General features: G+C 35.4%; 1 protein-coding gene across 18 annotated transcripts in view; it reads right to left on the reverse strand.

Moving 5' to 3' along the window:
• The window catches only part of LOC18428919 (insulin-degrading enzyme-like 1, peroxisomal), a 53,569-nt gene that overhangs the window by 1,459 nt on the left and 33,617 nt on the right, over positions 1-18,493 (reverse strand). For 5 of the 18 annotated variants that reach the window (XM_088863214.1, XM_088863213.1, XM_088863212.1 and 2 more), the window contains 12 exons: positions 14,380-14,483; positions 12,770-12,872; positions 12,539-12,634; positions 12,245-12,434; positions 9,660-9,721; positions 4,901-5,005; positions 3,255-3,456; positions 2,956-3,164; positions 2,205-2,329; positions 2,074-2,125; positions 1,904-1,990; positions 51-173 (listed from right to left, as the gene is read on the reverse strand). In XM_088863214.1, the coding sequence (XP_088719340.1) occupies positions 51-173; positions 1,904-1,990; positions 2,074-2,125; positions 2,205-2,329; positions 2,956-3,164; positions 3,255-3,456; positions 4,901-5,005; positions 9,660-9,721; positions 12,245-12,434; positions 12,539-12,634; positions 12,770-12,872; positions 14,380-14,483 (1,458 nt within the window). Of the gene's footprint in view, positions 1-50; positions 200-1,903; positions 1,991-2,073; positions 2,169-2,204; positions 2,330-2,955; positions 3,165-3,254; positions 3,457-4,900; positions 5,006-9,659; positions 9,722-12,244; positions 12,435-12,538; positions 12,635-12,769; positions 12,873-14,379; positions 14,522-18,493 lie in introns of all 18 variants that reach the window. The other 13 variants (XR_016052943.1, XM_088863215.1, XR_002280077.2 and 10 more) reach the window with 13 other exon arrangements.

An 18,493-nucleotide genomic window follows, 5' to 3' on the forward strand; every position in this document is an offset into this window, starting at 1 on the left:
TTCCTAAAAGAAAGCTGAAACTCATCATATTACATTTACAACTAGCATACCTCAGGTTCTGTCCTATCAAATTTGAGAGTTCCATCCTCAATCTCTGTCCAGAAAAATGCTGATTCCTCTCTCAAGTTCTTGTGTTTCTCAAGCTTCATGTCAATCAGTGTGCCTTTGTTGCTCTGGGGATCAAGAATTACATAAGAACCTTGCAGAAACATCAAACTTTCAACGTTTCAAACTTCATATAATAGGGTGTCAATTTCAAAATGCAAAATGAAAGCAGTGTGTACACAAACTAACATCTGAACATCTTAATGTCTTACAGGGGAAATCTAATGTGCAGAATAAAACATCCTAGCAGCCATCAGAGAGGGAGTACCCATTGAACTTTGACTATTACAATTAGAAGAGATATGCGTATGTATGTATATATATATATATATATATATATATATATATATATATATATATATATATATATATATATATATATATAAGGAAAACTTTATATAAGGTTGACACCTTAAAATATAAGAATTAAGGTGCACCTCTAAAATCCTTCAGAAAATGTTGCTTTGATGTTGGAAAAACATCTAGTTGATTATTTCAACATCGAGATGTATAGATATAAAGAAAAAAGAGATTTCAAGTCCTAAAAATAGTACATCTTGTAACACATTATCCGGACTGTCCATTTTCAAGATTTTTGTGCATTTATAGATCTGCTTGATTTGAATCATTTTTTGAGTTTGAAATTTATAATTAGATATAAAAATAGACTGTCACACCATCCTAAGAATCTTCAACACCAAAATTGCATCTCATGACAGTTTGGAGTGCACCTTACTTGATTGTTAAGGGTGCAACCTCATGCAAACCACACCTTTGCACATATTTAAATTGTGCATATTTTGGAAAAGGTGCTAGTTATGTGGCAATAACTAGCTTTGAGTGTTTCCTTTTTTTATGAGAAATGCATTGTTTCGATGTCTGAAGGCAGAAATCTTTAAGGCATAGATATTAGCAAATCCAGCTATCATTCAAAGCTGAGTGTGACAATGCTGACAAAACAGACTTGACAATCGATATCCCTTACTTGTTAGGAAGGAGTTTCACTTATTGAATGGTATATCATCTTAAATTTTCCTTTCAAACAGATATCTCCACGTGAAACCACCTCTCTAATTGAAAATATATCTCCAAAATCAGCCATGGCCACCTAAAACTAATTGAAGGGGGTATTAGGAACAAAGTACATGGGTGACAGAATTTATATATGCGTATTCATAAATTTTATACTACATGATCATCTATCAAACACTGTAAGAACATTGGGGTTCTCAGCTTCCAATGATATGTTGATAGCGATGGAGAAACAGAGGACACACCAGAACAGGACAGACCATAGCGGTAGATGTAGATCCCTACCTGTATCTCCATCACCATCCATTTCATTGGACAATGATGGCCCCAAATGGACTGCTCCCACAGTCCGATGGTTTGTTAAAGAGTTTCCCCTTATAATAATCTTTAATTAATATATCGTCATATCTAGAAGAATTACACAAATGTCTGTCGCTATAAACAGCTACAAACATCATGGAATGCAGTATAAATCTTTATTACTCCATCGAAAACAGATTTTGCTATCCAATGTCCATGTTTTGACATGCATCCATGATAAAACAGAAGAGAAGCTCCTTAGTAGCTTTTCTGATTGTAACAGAACTTCAATCCAGATGCAAAACTTGGAGCACTCAAGATTGGCCAACAGACTAATCAAGTCAAATTTATACAATAATGACCGAAAAATTTTGAGCTAAAGTAGGCCTTGAGTGGAGCTTATATGATTCATGCCCTGCAAATAATGAAATGAAAAGAGAAGCCCATATTAAGTACCAGAACTTACAAGGAATTCATCATCTGACATTGTATGAAGCTTACTCTCAAACATATCGAGAAACACCTCTACTCTCTCGTCAAGCTGGGCCGGGTCCTGTCATAAACATATTTGAGTCTTTTAATGGGACGAGTAGTCCACAGATACTTTAGCAAAAAGAGAAAGTACCCCTCAATTACCTTCACTGTGGATTGAACAATAAACTGCACTCCTTGTATTCCCGAATCATTCCTGTATATTGATGCTATTAAGCTGGAAAGGGATTTGACAAAACCTACAAAGGAGTTGGGTAAATGAAACATGCTCAAACCTTTTTGTTAAAAATGTGATGTATCCAAGTTGCTCTACAGATCGAAGCTGATGAAAAGCAGGCTGCTTTGCAATGAGAACAAAAAGCTGGAGTTTCACGTTCAACCTAAAATCATCTTGACCAACCTTGAGGAATTCCAATAAGCAGCAGTTAGGTTTCACAAGATAGTTCAATTTTTTCTTTCATCTTCTAAACAATAGTTGGGATGTCACCAAGCATATTATCTATTAAATTGTACATTTCACTCTCCCTCCATCACCATTCAATATTGTTTGGATGGCATAACCCTCGTGGCCATGCTGTTATACTGACTGTGGGGATCACAGGAAACTTTTTCCTTATGAACTGTATAACCAGAAAAGAGACACATAAAATGCACAAGACGTGTGCGTGATTACTAATAAATTGTTTCGTGCATTCTAGGTTTCCAACATTAGCTGAACTGTATTGGTTTGTGCAGTCCTGAAATAGCTCATGCTATAGTTGTTATACCAGATCAATGCAGCAACACCATTCAATCCATAGGTTAGTTTTGCTATCAATATCCATCCAGAGAGACAAACATTTCTTGCTAAGCAGGTATCTATCATAGCTACATATTGCAGAAGACAGCTACCATATAAATAAGATTCACAGAGTGCCAAGTAAAGTCAAGCATAAAGGAACTCAGATGATATGGAGAATACTAATGTCATATTATTTGCTAATGATAAGGCCATGTCATTCTTGATATGAAATGGTAAACGAGTACCTGAATGTAGTAAAGCAGCGCCGAATTCTCATCCTGCTGGTTTAGGCCCTGAATAGGGTAGAAATAATTTACACCTGATTCCAGTTTGAGAATTCTATTTGTCAAGTGCTGAGAAGGGTAAAGAGGCTTGCAGATAGGCTGGGTACCACCAAACATAACATCTTCAATATGCTGCACCAAAGATTCAGCTTCATTTGAAGAAATATTTCCTGCAATGGTTCACAAGGTAATACAAATGATAAGATGATGTGTAATACAAAAATGGCATGATTCTAGAGAAGATCAAGTTATGGTCAAACCTGCTGTGTAACACTCAAAGAAAGCCCTTGAAAGTAAGCATGGAATAAATTTGGCAAGATCATCTGCCTCAAGATGAGAAAGTGCCTCAAGAGCCTCATTCCAAGGCCAAGACTGATCCTCTAATATCAATGAGCAGTAATAACTTGCCTGTTGATAAGGTTGCTTAAATTTGAAATTTTGATACTCCTTTATTACGGTCTCCTGAAGAAGATAAATTTTAACAATGCATGAGGGACAATTCTTGTCAGTGCATTCCAAATGCAGATTCAGAATTACTATTTGATGTTACAGGTTGGCATCAATGGCCATTTTCAAGAGCCATATAACTCATACAGGTACATTTCAGGCAACAGAAATAGAGTTTGGCTTTCAAAAAGCCACTTTATATTTGAGGACACAATTCATGGGTCAAGAAATACTTGAAGAGAGCAGGAAATTTACCAAGTAAATTTTATACTGGATTTATATACTTGTCTATAAGCATATTCTGATATGGCAGAGCTATGATTTCCTCTTAAGCCAGAAGCCAACAAACTCAAGATAACTGAAGTTAGACCTGAAGGATTTCACTCCACTTTGATAGCTCAGAACCCTTATACAGCTGAAGCTAGGTATGAAAATCAGTAATTGTGGAAGAAACACCACAAATCAAAATAATAAATGGGAAGACAAAAACACGGAGACCAAAACACATACCAGTGTTACCTGCACAGGTCAAGCTACAAATCCATTTGGCAAATGTGTTCTTTTCCCGAACAGGGAAGTTTTAAGTTCTGTAGTGCAGGATCATAGTTTAAGTTAAAAAATAAGTTCTCCACACCCAATCTCTAAATGGTCTATCCAGAACACATAATCCCCACATTTCTTTACAAGATCACTCACTAGAAAACTAGCTTCAGATCTCCTGCTCCACCAGGTTAGGTGAATCTTGAGTCCTCAACTAATTCCAAGTGTGGTAATCAAGATATACCATATTCTTTTAGGGTAACAGATTCAAGACTTTGAAAATTAATTTTGACATTTCCAAACCATGCAGCCCAATAAATCGAGATAACCGAAAAGCCTATTGATGTATTCTCGTTCCATGCAGTCACAAAGAAGATGGTGGGCAAGGTGTGCATAGAAGAAATGGCAGTATGATCATGACTGTTGTCTTGTGTCCTGGCATGGAAAGGGCAGCAGGCAGCAGCCACTGAAACAAAACCATGTTCCAGCCCATGCAGCACAGGCACTTGGCAGTACCTTCCCTTCACAAACCCATCCTAGATGGAGACTCCACAAGTGCCCTCCACTCTTCAAACTTTAAGGAGAACATGTCCCCAGTGATCACAAATTACCTTCCAACCCCAACCAAAAGACACTAGACAAACTAAGGGTAAGCAAGAGGGAAAGCAGCAGGACTGGTGAACATATCCTTTTCCATCTCGGCTGGAATTGTTAGACTATTCCAACTTAAGAATAGCCTAGGAAGATTTTGCAAGTATGAAAAAATAACAACCTCATTAATAAGTTCATATCGGACAAAAAATAAGCAGAATGTAATGATGTCAATAAGATTCAACTAATGGAAGGCCAAACCGCCATAGTCACAGAAACTTGCATATGCTTTCCTGATGAGGTATTTTAAATGGTTTAAGGAACTCACCTTTATTACAGAAAATCTGTCCCGTTTCACCTTGAAATCAACAACCTTTGTTATAATTGTATCCAACAAGATCCTCATTTTATGATTATAACCAATAGACACAATCTGCAGAAATAAAAGTAATGCATTGATATAAAAATGGGTAGTAGAGGTGAATGCTTATATTGAAATGGATATCAAACAACAAATTTGGATTATGTCTATGTTGAAATGGTTATCAACCAACAAGTTTGGGTTGTCATTAGGACGCAAAGACAATGATGATCACAAGTTTAGGTAGTCCTAAGGGTGCAATTGCGAAAAATAAAATGTAAACTGTTAGGTGCTAAGACAACATACCAATACTTCTATATAAAGAAGAGATCAAGATTTAAAAGCATGAAACAAACAAACTTTTTCTACACTTAAATTAATCCCATCATGCTAATGCATGGTGATAAAAAATTTCATTGCATGGATGGTGTAAAACCCACCAAAACACTTAGAAAGATATTCACTACATAGGATCAAGGTTCATTGGATCATGATTCATCATGGTCACACACACACACACACACACACATATATATTTTTATATATACATATATAGGGGAGTGATTTCATGTCACCATGTCATTGTCATATAATAAAACCACACTTCTAGAAAACCATGTTTGTGGCATTTGTGTGACCCCAAAAATTACACACCCTCTCTTCATCCTAATAATCAATCTGTAAAAAACAAAATTCAATTAATGAGCCGCCCTCCAACAATGAATGTAGACCATCCGTATGGAAAATTTCAAGATCTAGGCCTTTGTGAACTCAAAGGTATTTTTTTTTCTTTTGTAACATTGTTCATCTAATGATATAGTAAAGCCATCTAAAAATTTGGAAAGGGAAAAAATCTTTCTAAGGCCTAGAGCTAAGCATCTCACCAAAATGGACGGGCCTATATTATTTGGCCTAAGAATATATTTTCTAGGGTATGTTTTCAAATTTTACTTTTTGATGATAGTTTACTAGAATGAAAAAAGTAATATTTAAAATTTGGGGTCAAACAAATGGTCCTAACATGGTCTTTATATATATATAAGAAAAACACTACGCAACGCCTATAGGCGAAAATGAACAGTGATTTCGCCTACCCCCATCACCGTCCAAAGTTTATCTCGCGGTCACCTTTGTCCGGTAGTATTTCATTTTTCATTTTTTTTTTTACAAATTGGAATGACCTGAAATTTAGAGTGTGTATTCATCAAAAACAGGGGAATCTTCAAAAATTATAAAAAAAATTATTTTACATGAAAAAATTGACCAAAATACGCCCGAAAAGTTTTTGGGGTATTTTGGTCAATTTATGTTTTGCAGATAATTTTTTTTATATTTTTATTAGATGCGCCTCAGTAAAATGTACATACCCTCTAAATTTTAGGTCATTTTGATTTGTAGAAAAAAAAAATGAAAAATAAAACATTACCGGATAATCATGACTGCACGATGAAATTTGGACGGTGATGAGGGTAGGCGAAATCACTATTCATTTTCGCCTATAGGCGTTGGAAAGACTTTTCCTATATATATATAAATTGGTATTTTCAAGGGGTATTTTAGTCAATTTATATTTTACGAATTATTTTTTTTATATTTTTATAAAGTGCGCCTTGATGAGTAGAATGTATGTCTAAATTTTCAAGTAATTTAGATATGTAGAAAAAATGAAAATTCAAATACGAAATAAGGTTGTGATCGTCAGATCAGCCCATATTCAATCTAGGCCATTGGCTGACACTGTAGCAGTCAGCCAGTGGGATGACAATATATATATATATATATATATATATATATATATATATATGGGATTATCTACAAAGAGACCATTTATCTTCTGTACATGGAGATCAGAATCATTCCCACTCATTAGATGTCAAATTCGATGGCTTTGGGTGAGTCACGCAGTTCGAAATTTTTTTTTGGAACTTTGTGTCTCTTCAATAACACTCTTACAACTACCCATTTTGAAATTTAAGGGACAAGAATGATTGTACAAAAATATTCCTATATATATATATATGATGAGGTTTGTATAAGGTGTCAACCCCATACTATTGAAGTTAGGTGCACCTCAAAACTATGCCAAAAATGCAGTTTCGGTGCTGCAAAGCCTTGGGATGATATGAAAATCTATTGTTGCCTCCAATTATGAAATTTAGAGTTCCAGAAATGATGACGATCAAGCAGATCTATAAACACTTGAAAATCTTGAAAATGGACGGTCCAAATAATTTGTTAGAAGATGAACTATTTTTAGCACTAGAAATGCCCTTTTTTCATGTCTATGAATCTCAAGTTCGAGATGATTGATTTGAGGCTTTTCCAGCATAGGAACAACCTTCTCTAGTGGGCTTTTTAAGTGAACCTTACTCGTACAGTATAAGGTTGGCACCTTATATAAAAAATTTCAATATATATATATATATATATATATATATATATATATATATATAGGAGTAACTAGTATATGCTCAAAGGCTGATGCAATAGTAGACCCCCAATGACCTAGATTGAATCTAGATCTCAAAGAATTATACCATGAGGATCCATCTTTTGTGTCTGTTGATACGCATAATTTGAAAGATGGTCATGTGAAATATGAATAATATTTGTTGCAAAATGGATTTTATTCAAGGGGACACATCTGTGTATTCTCAGCTGTTTAAGAGAGACTATCATTCATGAGTTGCATGCAAGAGACCATGGAGGTTAATTTGGGTGTGATAAGACCATGCCTTGGTGGGAAAACTAGTTTTCGTTCTAGACAATAGTGAGACATCATTAAGTATGTAGGTTGGTGTAGAATTTGCCAAATTTATAAGGGCAGACCCATAAAACCAAGCTACTCTCCACTTCATTTCTCATCGGCACCACATGTTGATGTTTCAATTGACTTTTCATTGGTGCTTCCAAAAACACTAGTACGCATTCCATTATTAATTTTTTTTTTTTGAGAAATGCATTCCATTATGATTGTTATCGATATATTTTCGACAAATAGCACACTTTTTTGCATGTAAGAAGACCGCAGATGCTGCCCATGTTGCAAATTTTACTTCAAGGAGGTTGCAAGCTACATGGTGTCCAAAAGAAAATAACTTCAGATCAGGACAGCAAGTTCCTTAGTAAATTGTGGTGGACATTGTGGGACAAAATGGGGATAAAATTATAAAAGAGCAGTTGTTATCATCCCAAAACTGGTGGGCAAACTTAACTAGTAAATTGAAGGTTTGGACCTCCTAGTCATCTTGGGGAGAAACCTAGCCAATGGGATATAATTTTGCCACAAGCTGAATGTTTTATAGGAATTCCATAAATCACTATTATGGTAAAGTCACCATTCAAGATCATTCACGGCAAGGTACCCCTCACTCATTAGATTTGGTTTCCTTACCAAATTTGAAGAAAATTAGTAATGATCCCAAGGTATTGACTAGAGATATAAAAGAGATTAATGATCAAGTTTGAGATAAACTTCAAGAAATCATCAAGAGGTGCAAAAGTGCAGACGATAAGCATCAACAATTCCAAAACATCAACAAAGAAGATCTAGTGATAGTTGATTTTTGTACAAAGAGGTTTACTACTGGTGCCTATAATGCCTACCATACTGAGCTACCAAAGGACATTGATATATCTCCAGTCCTCAATGTTTCCGACTTGGATACAAGAGGCACATGATGATTCCTAAAAGAATGGGCACGATCAATTGACAAAAAAGACAATAGAGAAACTAAACCAGATTCTTAATAATAGGACTATCTCTATAAAGGGTGGTACTTATTGAGAATATCTAATTCAGTGGGAAGGGAAACCTCTTACTGGATGTTGTGTTTTTTCAAAGCTGAGTTAAGAAAGATTGAGGAGAATTTGTTGTGGCAGTATGTTAATCACACTCACCAAAGTCGAGTTCCTTACAAATGATGTCTTTTATATTACAAGACTGAAGTCTTTTTTTTTCCTTTTTTCTTTTTTTTTCTTTTATTGTCTTTGTGCTGGAACTTTTAGGAATAAAACTGTCAGAAGATTATTAGGGGTAGTTTAGGACAAAAATGTTGATCCTTTTTGGGGTTTTGGTTCAGTTATGGATATTTCCTGTGTATTCTCTATTTTAAGAAGATGCTTTGAGGGGTTTTAGGTGACTTTTTGTTTTGCAATGTATCGAGACTTGGTGATGGTTCTTTAGAAGCATCTAGACTCAGACATATATTGCCTGAAAATACAGTGACGAATTTTGGATCTAATTAACAAGGTAGACTATCAGTTTAGTTCTTCGTGTTCTTTTTCTCCTCCCTTCCTAATTTGCATCATAAAGAAAGAGCCAATGGTCGGTTTCTTACAAGTGATATATCCTTAAGCATTATAAAACACATAATTTTCTAATGCACCTAACAAGCAAGAACAAGTAATGATCAACCATGCAAACCAAATGGAGAACTATTGATCGCATGATCATAATTCAGATGGTCATATATTAGAATATAATAGGGTGTTAGAAAAGGCTACAGTATAAGGACTATAAACCAAGTGCCATATGGGAAGTTCGAATACTACACAGGTCCTACAAATTTAAAACGGTTAGTAGGACTAAGTTCTAAATTATATCATTTTAAAATAAAGATTTATGGATCCTGTGAATGGAGACCACAGGAAATATCTTTCACCAAGATAATATTTCTATCATCAAGAAAGGATCCAAAGAAAATCTGTAAATAATATGTGATACCTGAAATCCAGTACTAGTGTGGTATACACTGTAATAAAGGCCAGCAACTTGAGCATCATAGGCTGTAAATTGACACAACAAAATCATCTCAATGATTCCAAGCTAGCAGAAATTACATCAAAAGAATGAAAATATGCATGATAACTAAAATGGATATATAATTTCAAAAATTTCATCACAATAGTACCTTAATTATATCAGAACAAGGAAAAACCATAAAATAGATAAATATTTAAAAAGTGAATGGACATAGAAGTTGGTTGATGACTAGCATCTGGCCACTTGTAGCTGATAAAAACACTGAAGTGATGTTTCAATGTTGAACTGGGAACATGGGACCAACTAAGGCAAGAATAAGAGCTTGACACTTTCAGGTAGATATACAGAACATCCTTTTGTGAGAAGTTCACATATTTCTAAGACTTTAAGCACACATTCAAAGATGAACTGTTATAGGCTTCCTATATGATCGAGGTACTATGGAAGAAAATGTTTAGTATGACTAACAAGAAAGCATGATAATACATGCTCAATAGCTTTCTTTGGCAGGTTGAAGTCAAACTCCCCTTACTTTGAATCTTCTGTTCATATAGAACATCATAAATTTGATTTCACTTTTCACATTTCCTTTTTCTGATCATCATCATCATCATCTCAGCCTTATCCTAATTGTTTGGGGTCGGCTACATGAATGTCGTTCCTTCATTCTTCTCTATCACGGTCCATACCCTCAGTAAGACCAAAAATCATCATATCTTTTCTCACTACTTCTATCCATATCCTTTTGGGCCTTCCCTGTGTCCTTTTGGAGTCTTCCACTTGAACCAAATTGCACCTTCGAACTGGTGCTAGTAGTATGTGGTCAGCTTGCTAGCTGACAGCTACAGTAAATGCCCAATGGCCCGGATTGAATCTAAGCCGATCCAATGGTGACAATTGAATTTTATATATAAATTTATTTTATTTTTTATAAATCAAAATCACTTGAAATTTGGAGCATCTAATCTTAAAAAATAAAATTAACCAAAATAAAATTGACCAAAATGCCCTTAAAACATCAATAGTAGTTTGATCAATTTATTTTGCGTGAATTATTTTTTTAATATTTTTAATAGGTACGCCTTGATGAGAAGAGAGGATACCCCAAATTTCATATGATTTGGTTTTGTATAAAAAATATTAAAATTCAAATAGGAGATACAGTCATAATTGTCAGATCGGCCCATATTCAATTTGGCCATTGGGCTTATACTATTCCATCAGCTCATGGGCTGACACGATCTTTTCCCATATATATATATATATATATATATATATATATATATATATATATATAGAGAGAGAGAGAGAGAGAGAGAGAGAGAGAGAGAGAGAGAACTAGCGTCACTTAATTAGCATGGAAACAATAAGAAGTTCCGAAGTTGCTCCTTGCAACAAAACTGAGCAGAAAATGAGCAATTGATACTGATGCCCAAGGCGAGAAGGTGCAGCCTTGCATTTGCTAGCATTCTGAACGCACCACCTACTAACAGTATAAGCTCTCAATATCTATTGACCAGCAGCATGCCTTGCAATTATATCGACCTGCTTTTCACCAATTTGCGAAGCAATAGCTCATATGTCTCATGCAAACGCATCTTAAAGTTGAATAGAGAATCTGTGATGCATGAACACGACAGTGGACATGGCTACAATATTGGGTTTCCAAGATTTTGCCAACATTGATGTTCCACCCATTTTGAGGTAATCATGCATCATAGTACAGAATTCAGTTTAGGCTAGAGAATCAACCCAAGAAACATGAGACACATGTGATCTTAGTATTAATCAAAACAATGCATATGGTCCACACAGCCTAGTTCCAATATGCAACTAGAGGTAATTGTGATCTTACTGTAAATCAGAAACAATGCTTCTGGTTATATGGTTTAGTTTCAATCACGAAGACATCTATGACAAATTAGAATGTTGCTGCAAAAGCTTCTTCCGCATGCAACTAGAAATAAATGTGGTATCAACACAAATAAAAAAAACTGATCCGGCTTCACCAAAATATTAGTACACTCCCAAGCCCATAGAGGGTCCTGGCAAAAGTGGACAACTGATTTTTTGTCACTAATGAAAATGTTATAAGCTTCAAGAACCTGTGCACATAAAAACACCAGTATTCTTTCCCTCATCAAATCCTGGGGGCTTGTTGATGACCATGAAGACACTTCTACCATCCAAGACAAGCATTGGCAAATAATCCTAAAGGTGGATGGATGAGTGTCATTTCTAGAGGCAAATTAGCATGTGCTAGTATTTGAGTTTATTTAGATATATTCAATTACTGATATTGGAAACCAAAATTGAAGAATATTCACTACGAGAATGAGAGGCGTCACCCAGTATGTAGTGACCTAATAAAATTTAAAAAGTAACTTCTAAGAGGACAAATATTTATAACAAATTACAGCATCTCTCCTTTGAAATCTTAGTGCGTTAACATTTCAAAGAAAAAAAGAACTAGAACAAGATGCAGCTACCACCATCAAGATTTCTCTTCATAAAGTTCTAAGACAGGGAAGCTATTAATAACTTACCATATTCATTTAAGTAGTCCATGAGTAGTCTTGTGAAAATATCTGTTAGAACTTCTGCTTCTGGAGAATGTCCAGACTCAGGACAGTTGAAATCAATCTTAACATAAGCCTTAGGAGTAAAGAACAGAGTATCTGCCTTGAACCAAAGCCTCGAAAAGAAGGATTTTCTTAGAAGCACGGGAAATTTAGCCTGCTTGCAAGACAAATTAATCAACTTTGCCAACTTCTGGATAAAGAAAAATTTACAACAATGACATTAAATATATGGTTATGTACAGCCTCACTTCAGTATACCTTTTCTTGTACAATTTTCAGGGACAAATCAGTGGGTATAAAAACATTTGGTGCCGGTAAACTTAGCAGGTCATTGGGAGCTCCATCTTTCCATTGCTGCAAAGATTACAATGTTTTGTGAAGGATGCATTACGAAGAATATGCTGACTTAGACAATGCACACTCCTCAGAATACCAAAAGAAAGGCATATACCATACAACAAACCATTATACATAAAACCAACTACCAACCTGAATTGTGATATCCAAAATGTTTTCAACCGAGTATGTAGTTCCATACCATGGCTCAATCATGTTGGTACATCCGTCAAATTTCTTTGATTCCCAAAGGATTCTGTTAAATACAACATGAGATTAAATTACAGGTAAAAGTCCATGATCCATCAAATTATCTAAAATAAGAAAGGCACAGATGACTGACTGCCAACCAAATATGGAGGAAGACAGTTGCTGAGAAAGATGTGAGGAGCTCTCAGACCATAAGCAAATGTTTCATTAGGCACAATAGGATCACTTACATAACCCACTTATAAGTTAGATGGATAGTGAATATTGACTAGAATGACCATACACAATTCAAATGGCATACAAAACCTTATGCATAAAACCCATGGTCACGACAATATTATTACTCATGTGCATATGTAATGGCAGAATCTGGTCTTAGCCATACTAGAAATGTCAATCAGTTGATTCTAAGGAATGTATGTGCAAAGAGCCCTTGGCTATAGCAATGTCAAATGTAATGGCAGTCAACCACATTCTCTTTATTGTAATCATGGAAGAATAAATTGCAGAAAATCAGACAACGTAAAAAATTACAAGTGAGCAAAAGCATTAAGGGGAAGAGGAAAACCATGTCACAAGAACTCATCATGGTCAGTCATACCATCTCACAACACGCAAAGGGCCATCAAACGATGTTCAGCTTTCATGCTAGAACTGGAACTGCTGTATATGGCTTCTAGTTAAAAATACAGCAAACAAGTAGACAACTGATAAAGAAGGGTGAGAGAGGATGAGGTCTAGAAGCTGAGAGAGTTTAGAAGATAGAAGAGTGGGGGAGGGAAATATAAGAATCACGTAGAGGAGAGGAGAAAATGAGAGAAGGGTAACAATGGTGTCGAATTTACCCCCAAGCCCACTTAAATTTTTATATATTATTAATAAAATGTTAAAGTACAATATTGCCCTTTATGAAAGGAAACGACTGTCTTTATGAAAGGAAAGAATGCAGATAAGTCCCTAATAACTTAAATACAAGAGAAAATAAATATAACTTTGGCATTCACAACACTTCTTACATCTCCCGAAGCCCCAAAAACACAAAGGCAGATGTAGAATGCCTGGAATGAAGTCCATGACAAAAACCAGAAATTCAACAATACTCAGAACACTTAATATTTGATGGTGTTTTACTCAGACAGCATACTTTCTATGCAAAGTATGAGAATTATGACAAGTCCTTTAATTCCTACATGCTTTTATATAAACTTCAAGTGGAGTAAGAACATACTTCATAGCCATGCTTTTGCATCATTACATGTTTCATAGGTGCCTTTCCTTGGAACAAATTACATGTGTCAGAATATTACGAAGATTGGATGCATAATTCAAGAAAACTTTTTAGTTGTCAGTCAAGGTAAGCCCCAATTAAAACTCACTATCCAGGGAAATATGGAAAACATTGAAGGTAGCTAGTAATCAAAACTAAAATAGTACGTTATAGCTGTTTGCTTGACAAATTGCAGCAACAAGAAATAACAGGTTTTCATGGTTTACTATATCAATGACAACAAGCTCTCAGCAGGAAAGGGAAAAATCAATTTTACAAATGTTACCTGACATTACTTGGGGTCAACTCCAGTAATACCATTTGGATAGTATCTGGATTGAATTCTGGAAATAAGGATGATGCTGCAAGCCAATCGTGGGGTGGGTATAGCTGGAGAAACAGTATTGTGCAAGTATCATGCCAAGCAACTGGTCAGAACCAACTTTTCATTATTACTAGCAGGAAAACAATATAAGAAAAACATAATACAACCACAATGCATGAACCACCATCCTAAAATGAAAATTCCAATAAAATGGCTAAATTTAAAGAATTTCCACACATTTTTCTCCAACACATTGTTGGCAATTTGTAATCGCTGCCTGGACTTCCCAATTGAGGAGATCAAAATATGCTGGAAAGATTGAGGTGAGCTTTGAGCACTTAATGAATTAACATGACTAAAGCCAATTAGAATGTGAATACACAACCGACAAGGCGCCTACCAAAGGAATGATGCATACGTGGTATTACAGTTAGGCATCAGCAATGTATGCTTTGGGAAAGATTGCTAAAGACTTTCTGACGAACAAGAACAGATTTGCATCCTTGGATGAAAGATTCCAGAAAAGCAGAACTGTATATCAATTGAATCCTCTTGGTTTGCTTAATTCAATCCCAAGATTTCACAAAATGCCAAGTTTATCCTTATATTCTCTTAAAATAAGAAGTCTAACTAATGAAATTCTATTATGAAATTGTAGAAAATTATTAAGAGTAGTTTCATCATAATAGTCACTAAGCCATGTGGATTAAGCCTATTGGTAACATAAAATATATTGGTAACATAAAATTATCTTTACACATGCATGTGATGGTTGCACATTAGAATAGTTTCCCTACATGAAATTATGCCACTTCTATACATACCTATGATGTTAGACAAATATTCATTTGCATGTGTGCATCTGTAAGTTTACACATTGACAGTGTTACAGTGGACATCTACCCTAGTGGCAGTGTCTAAAAAGTGTCGTAGGTGCCTAGAACATTGGCTTAAAAGATCAATATAGTTAGACACATCTATGAAATCATTTTTCTTATTTCCTACTAGTATATAGCATATAAGTTCCTACATTATATTCATATCACATATGAAATGGTCTAAGATGAATACATCCAAGGGAACTTGGGGGTGGCTCCAATAGGCGCTAAGATGAGGGGAAGTGTATTTAGGTGGTCTGGCCCATAGTTGTTGGAAACGCCTAGGAACCCAAATCGTTTCAAGAAACGGAATCACGAAATCGCAACCGCCTAGAAGACTCCTATTTTAGGAATCGACATTCGTACAATGGGATCGTGGGGAACACGATTCCTAAATTCCTGGAATCGAGTCTCAACCAAAATAGATTCGAGATTCATCCACATCTGGAATCGACATTCCGGCCTCCTTGGACTCGAGAATCCCACCCATGGAATTGACACTCGAGGAGTCAAGATTCATTGATATGTGGAATCGAGTTTTTGACATATGTGAAACAGAGATAAGTTACGGTTTAAAATCATGATTCTAATATCCTTAGAATTGAGAATTTGACGTATATGGATCCGATATCCATGACAGTTTGAAATCAAGAATTACATTAAGTATAGAATGAATGCATTTGACCCCTACCAGGAATCAAGATTTCAATTATATGGAGTAGGAAGTTCCATACATATCTTGAGCCTTAGCAACTTTAAAACCTATATCAGATGTCTCTTCTTAGACTCGTAGAGAAAATTTTAAAGTGATTGTGTTGACTATTGAACTTAGGGTCAAATAATCTATTAGGAAAATTATATACAAAACATATATTTCGAAATTGTGATTTTGACTTCATTATTATACACATAAAATAGAATTATGTAGACAAAATAGGATTATGTATTTCTAAAAGATATGGAAGCAAGATTATGTATTGATTGGGTCGCACTTCCCTGCTCCTATGAACCGATATACTACACATTGTAGATTCTAAATTCAAAACCTTAACAAAACGAGAATCACTACATGTGGAATCATGTATCATTCGGCGTGGACTCAAGATTGAATCTATGCTAAAGTCACGATTCGATGTATTTAGGAACGACTTTCCACAAATAATGGGTTCAAAATTCTAAAGATGTATTAAAACGAGATTCCTAAATTAAGGAATCAAGATTCTCTGGTTCCGAGAAACAGTTTCGATGAAGATTCCTTAACAGAATCGCCGAATCGGGTTTTTGAACCGAAATCGCAGGGTCGGTAAAGAGATTCCAGTAACTATGGTCTGGACATATCCAACGTCAACCTAGAAAGAGCACCGGTTAGGAGAGGAAATTTGGTCCAAGTAAAAGGCTTTAGAAGGTCATGGGAAGGCCCAAAAGAACATAGATGGAAGTAATGACAAGAAATATGGTGACTTATGGTGACTTATGGTCAGACTGAGGTACGACCCTTGATAGAGCAGAATAGAAGAACAAGATTCTTGTAGCGGACTCCAAATAGTTAGGATAAGGCTTGGATAATGATATGAAATGATTGGGGCGATTTTAGAGCTTACAATGGTAATCCAAGATTACCAGAGTTCAGACCCTACCTTGAGCATTTTTTGTCTATTTATATATGCCCCATCCTCACATGTCAACACATGTCAATATGCAACACCAGCCATAAGCTAGAATGTAAAGATAACACAACCATGAGCTGAAATGTTAATGTAACAGTGACAAACAAGTGTAATGCTTATGTGCATACACGTGAAAGCTAGTGCTACACAATACATGTGCATTAGACGTGTAGAAGATGTGCAAGCAAATATCCGACTCTATCAATAATAGGTAGAGTCAGCCTACATAACACATATTTAAAAAAAAAAAATGATATTATATTATATTGATGAAAAGGTGTTGACCCAAACTTGTGAGAAAGTTAAAATGAGTTATCATGTTACAAAGAGGTTCAAACTATATAGTTACTTGAATCATGTACCAAGGTCAGGATTCCGGTTAGGAATCGCGATTCCAGGGTTCCTAGGATGAACCATGAATCTGGAAGATAGGAATCACATTTGCCAATTTCATGAAACGGGTTCCCAATTATTATATAAATGTCGATTTGGAAGGTTGGAATCTAGATTCCATATCATAAAATTTGCAATTCGTCGTTGCACAACAATGTGATTCAACGTGTGAGATGTTGATTCCAATTCTTTAAGAATTGCGAATCCATGTTGTTTGGAAGCGAGCGCCATATCATCAAAAGGAGCAATTCTTAGATACATCAACCAATGTTTTGATCAACATCGAATCAAGTTCTAATGACACAGAATCGAGATTCAAACGCAAATATTGAATGAAATACATTCACAAATTGTATGTTGAAGGAAGAGCTCCAAGAACCGATGCTATGTTACCGGAGGAGTTCTAGGAACCCTTTTGTATCATGTCACAATTTTGTACAAAGTTAAATACCCATGATTTGCATTTCAAGACTGTGACGTTGTGAGAGCCAAAAAAACCTTAATAAGCTTTCGAGATGAATCCATGTACAATAATCTTTGCCAAGTCAGATTTATCAATCTATAAATCACGAAGTGGGTGGTAATCCTACCTCAAGCTAAGAAGTTTGGTTGGTAGCTCCACCTCAAGGTAAGATGTTTATATAGGATGCTTGCAATAACCAAATGCTTATTATTTATCATTTACTGTACCAAGTAAAGGATTATATGGGGCATGTTTGGCGGGTGATTCATAAAATGCTTATCTTGATCATCTGCGGTACTAAGTAAAAACTTATCATTCGTTCTCTCATTGTACGCTAGCTTGGTCTTTCAAGCTAATACCAAGCTATGGTATCATCTATGGTATCTGCTTGGTTTTACATAAATAATTTGGGTCAAGGTATGGTATGTCTATCCCCAATCATCTATGTAAAACTTTAAATCTTTTCTCACCAAAATATTTCTATCCTATATCGGAGGGGATGAGTGCAAGATTCCTGAATTGTGGGAATCTCAAATTCCAATCGATGGGGACAATGATTCCAGTACTGTAGGAATCACGATTTCTATTTTGTCAGATCGCGATTCCATAAGTCATTGAATTATGTGGGTCAAGTGAGATTCTTGAAAGGCATGAGACTCGATTCCAACATGATG

This window comes from Amborella trichopoda, chromosome 3 (assembly GCF_054954075.1).
Source record: "Amborella trichopoda isolate Santa Cruz 75 chromosome 3, AtrichopodaSantaCruz75HAP2 v2.0, whole genome shotgun sequence".
Taxonomy (NCBI): domain Eukaryota; kingdom Viridiplantae; phylum Streptophyta; class Magnoliopsida; order Amborellales; family Amborellaceae; genus Amborella; species Amborella trichopoda.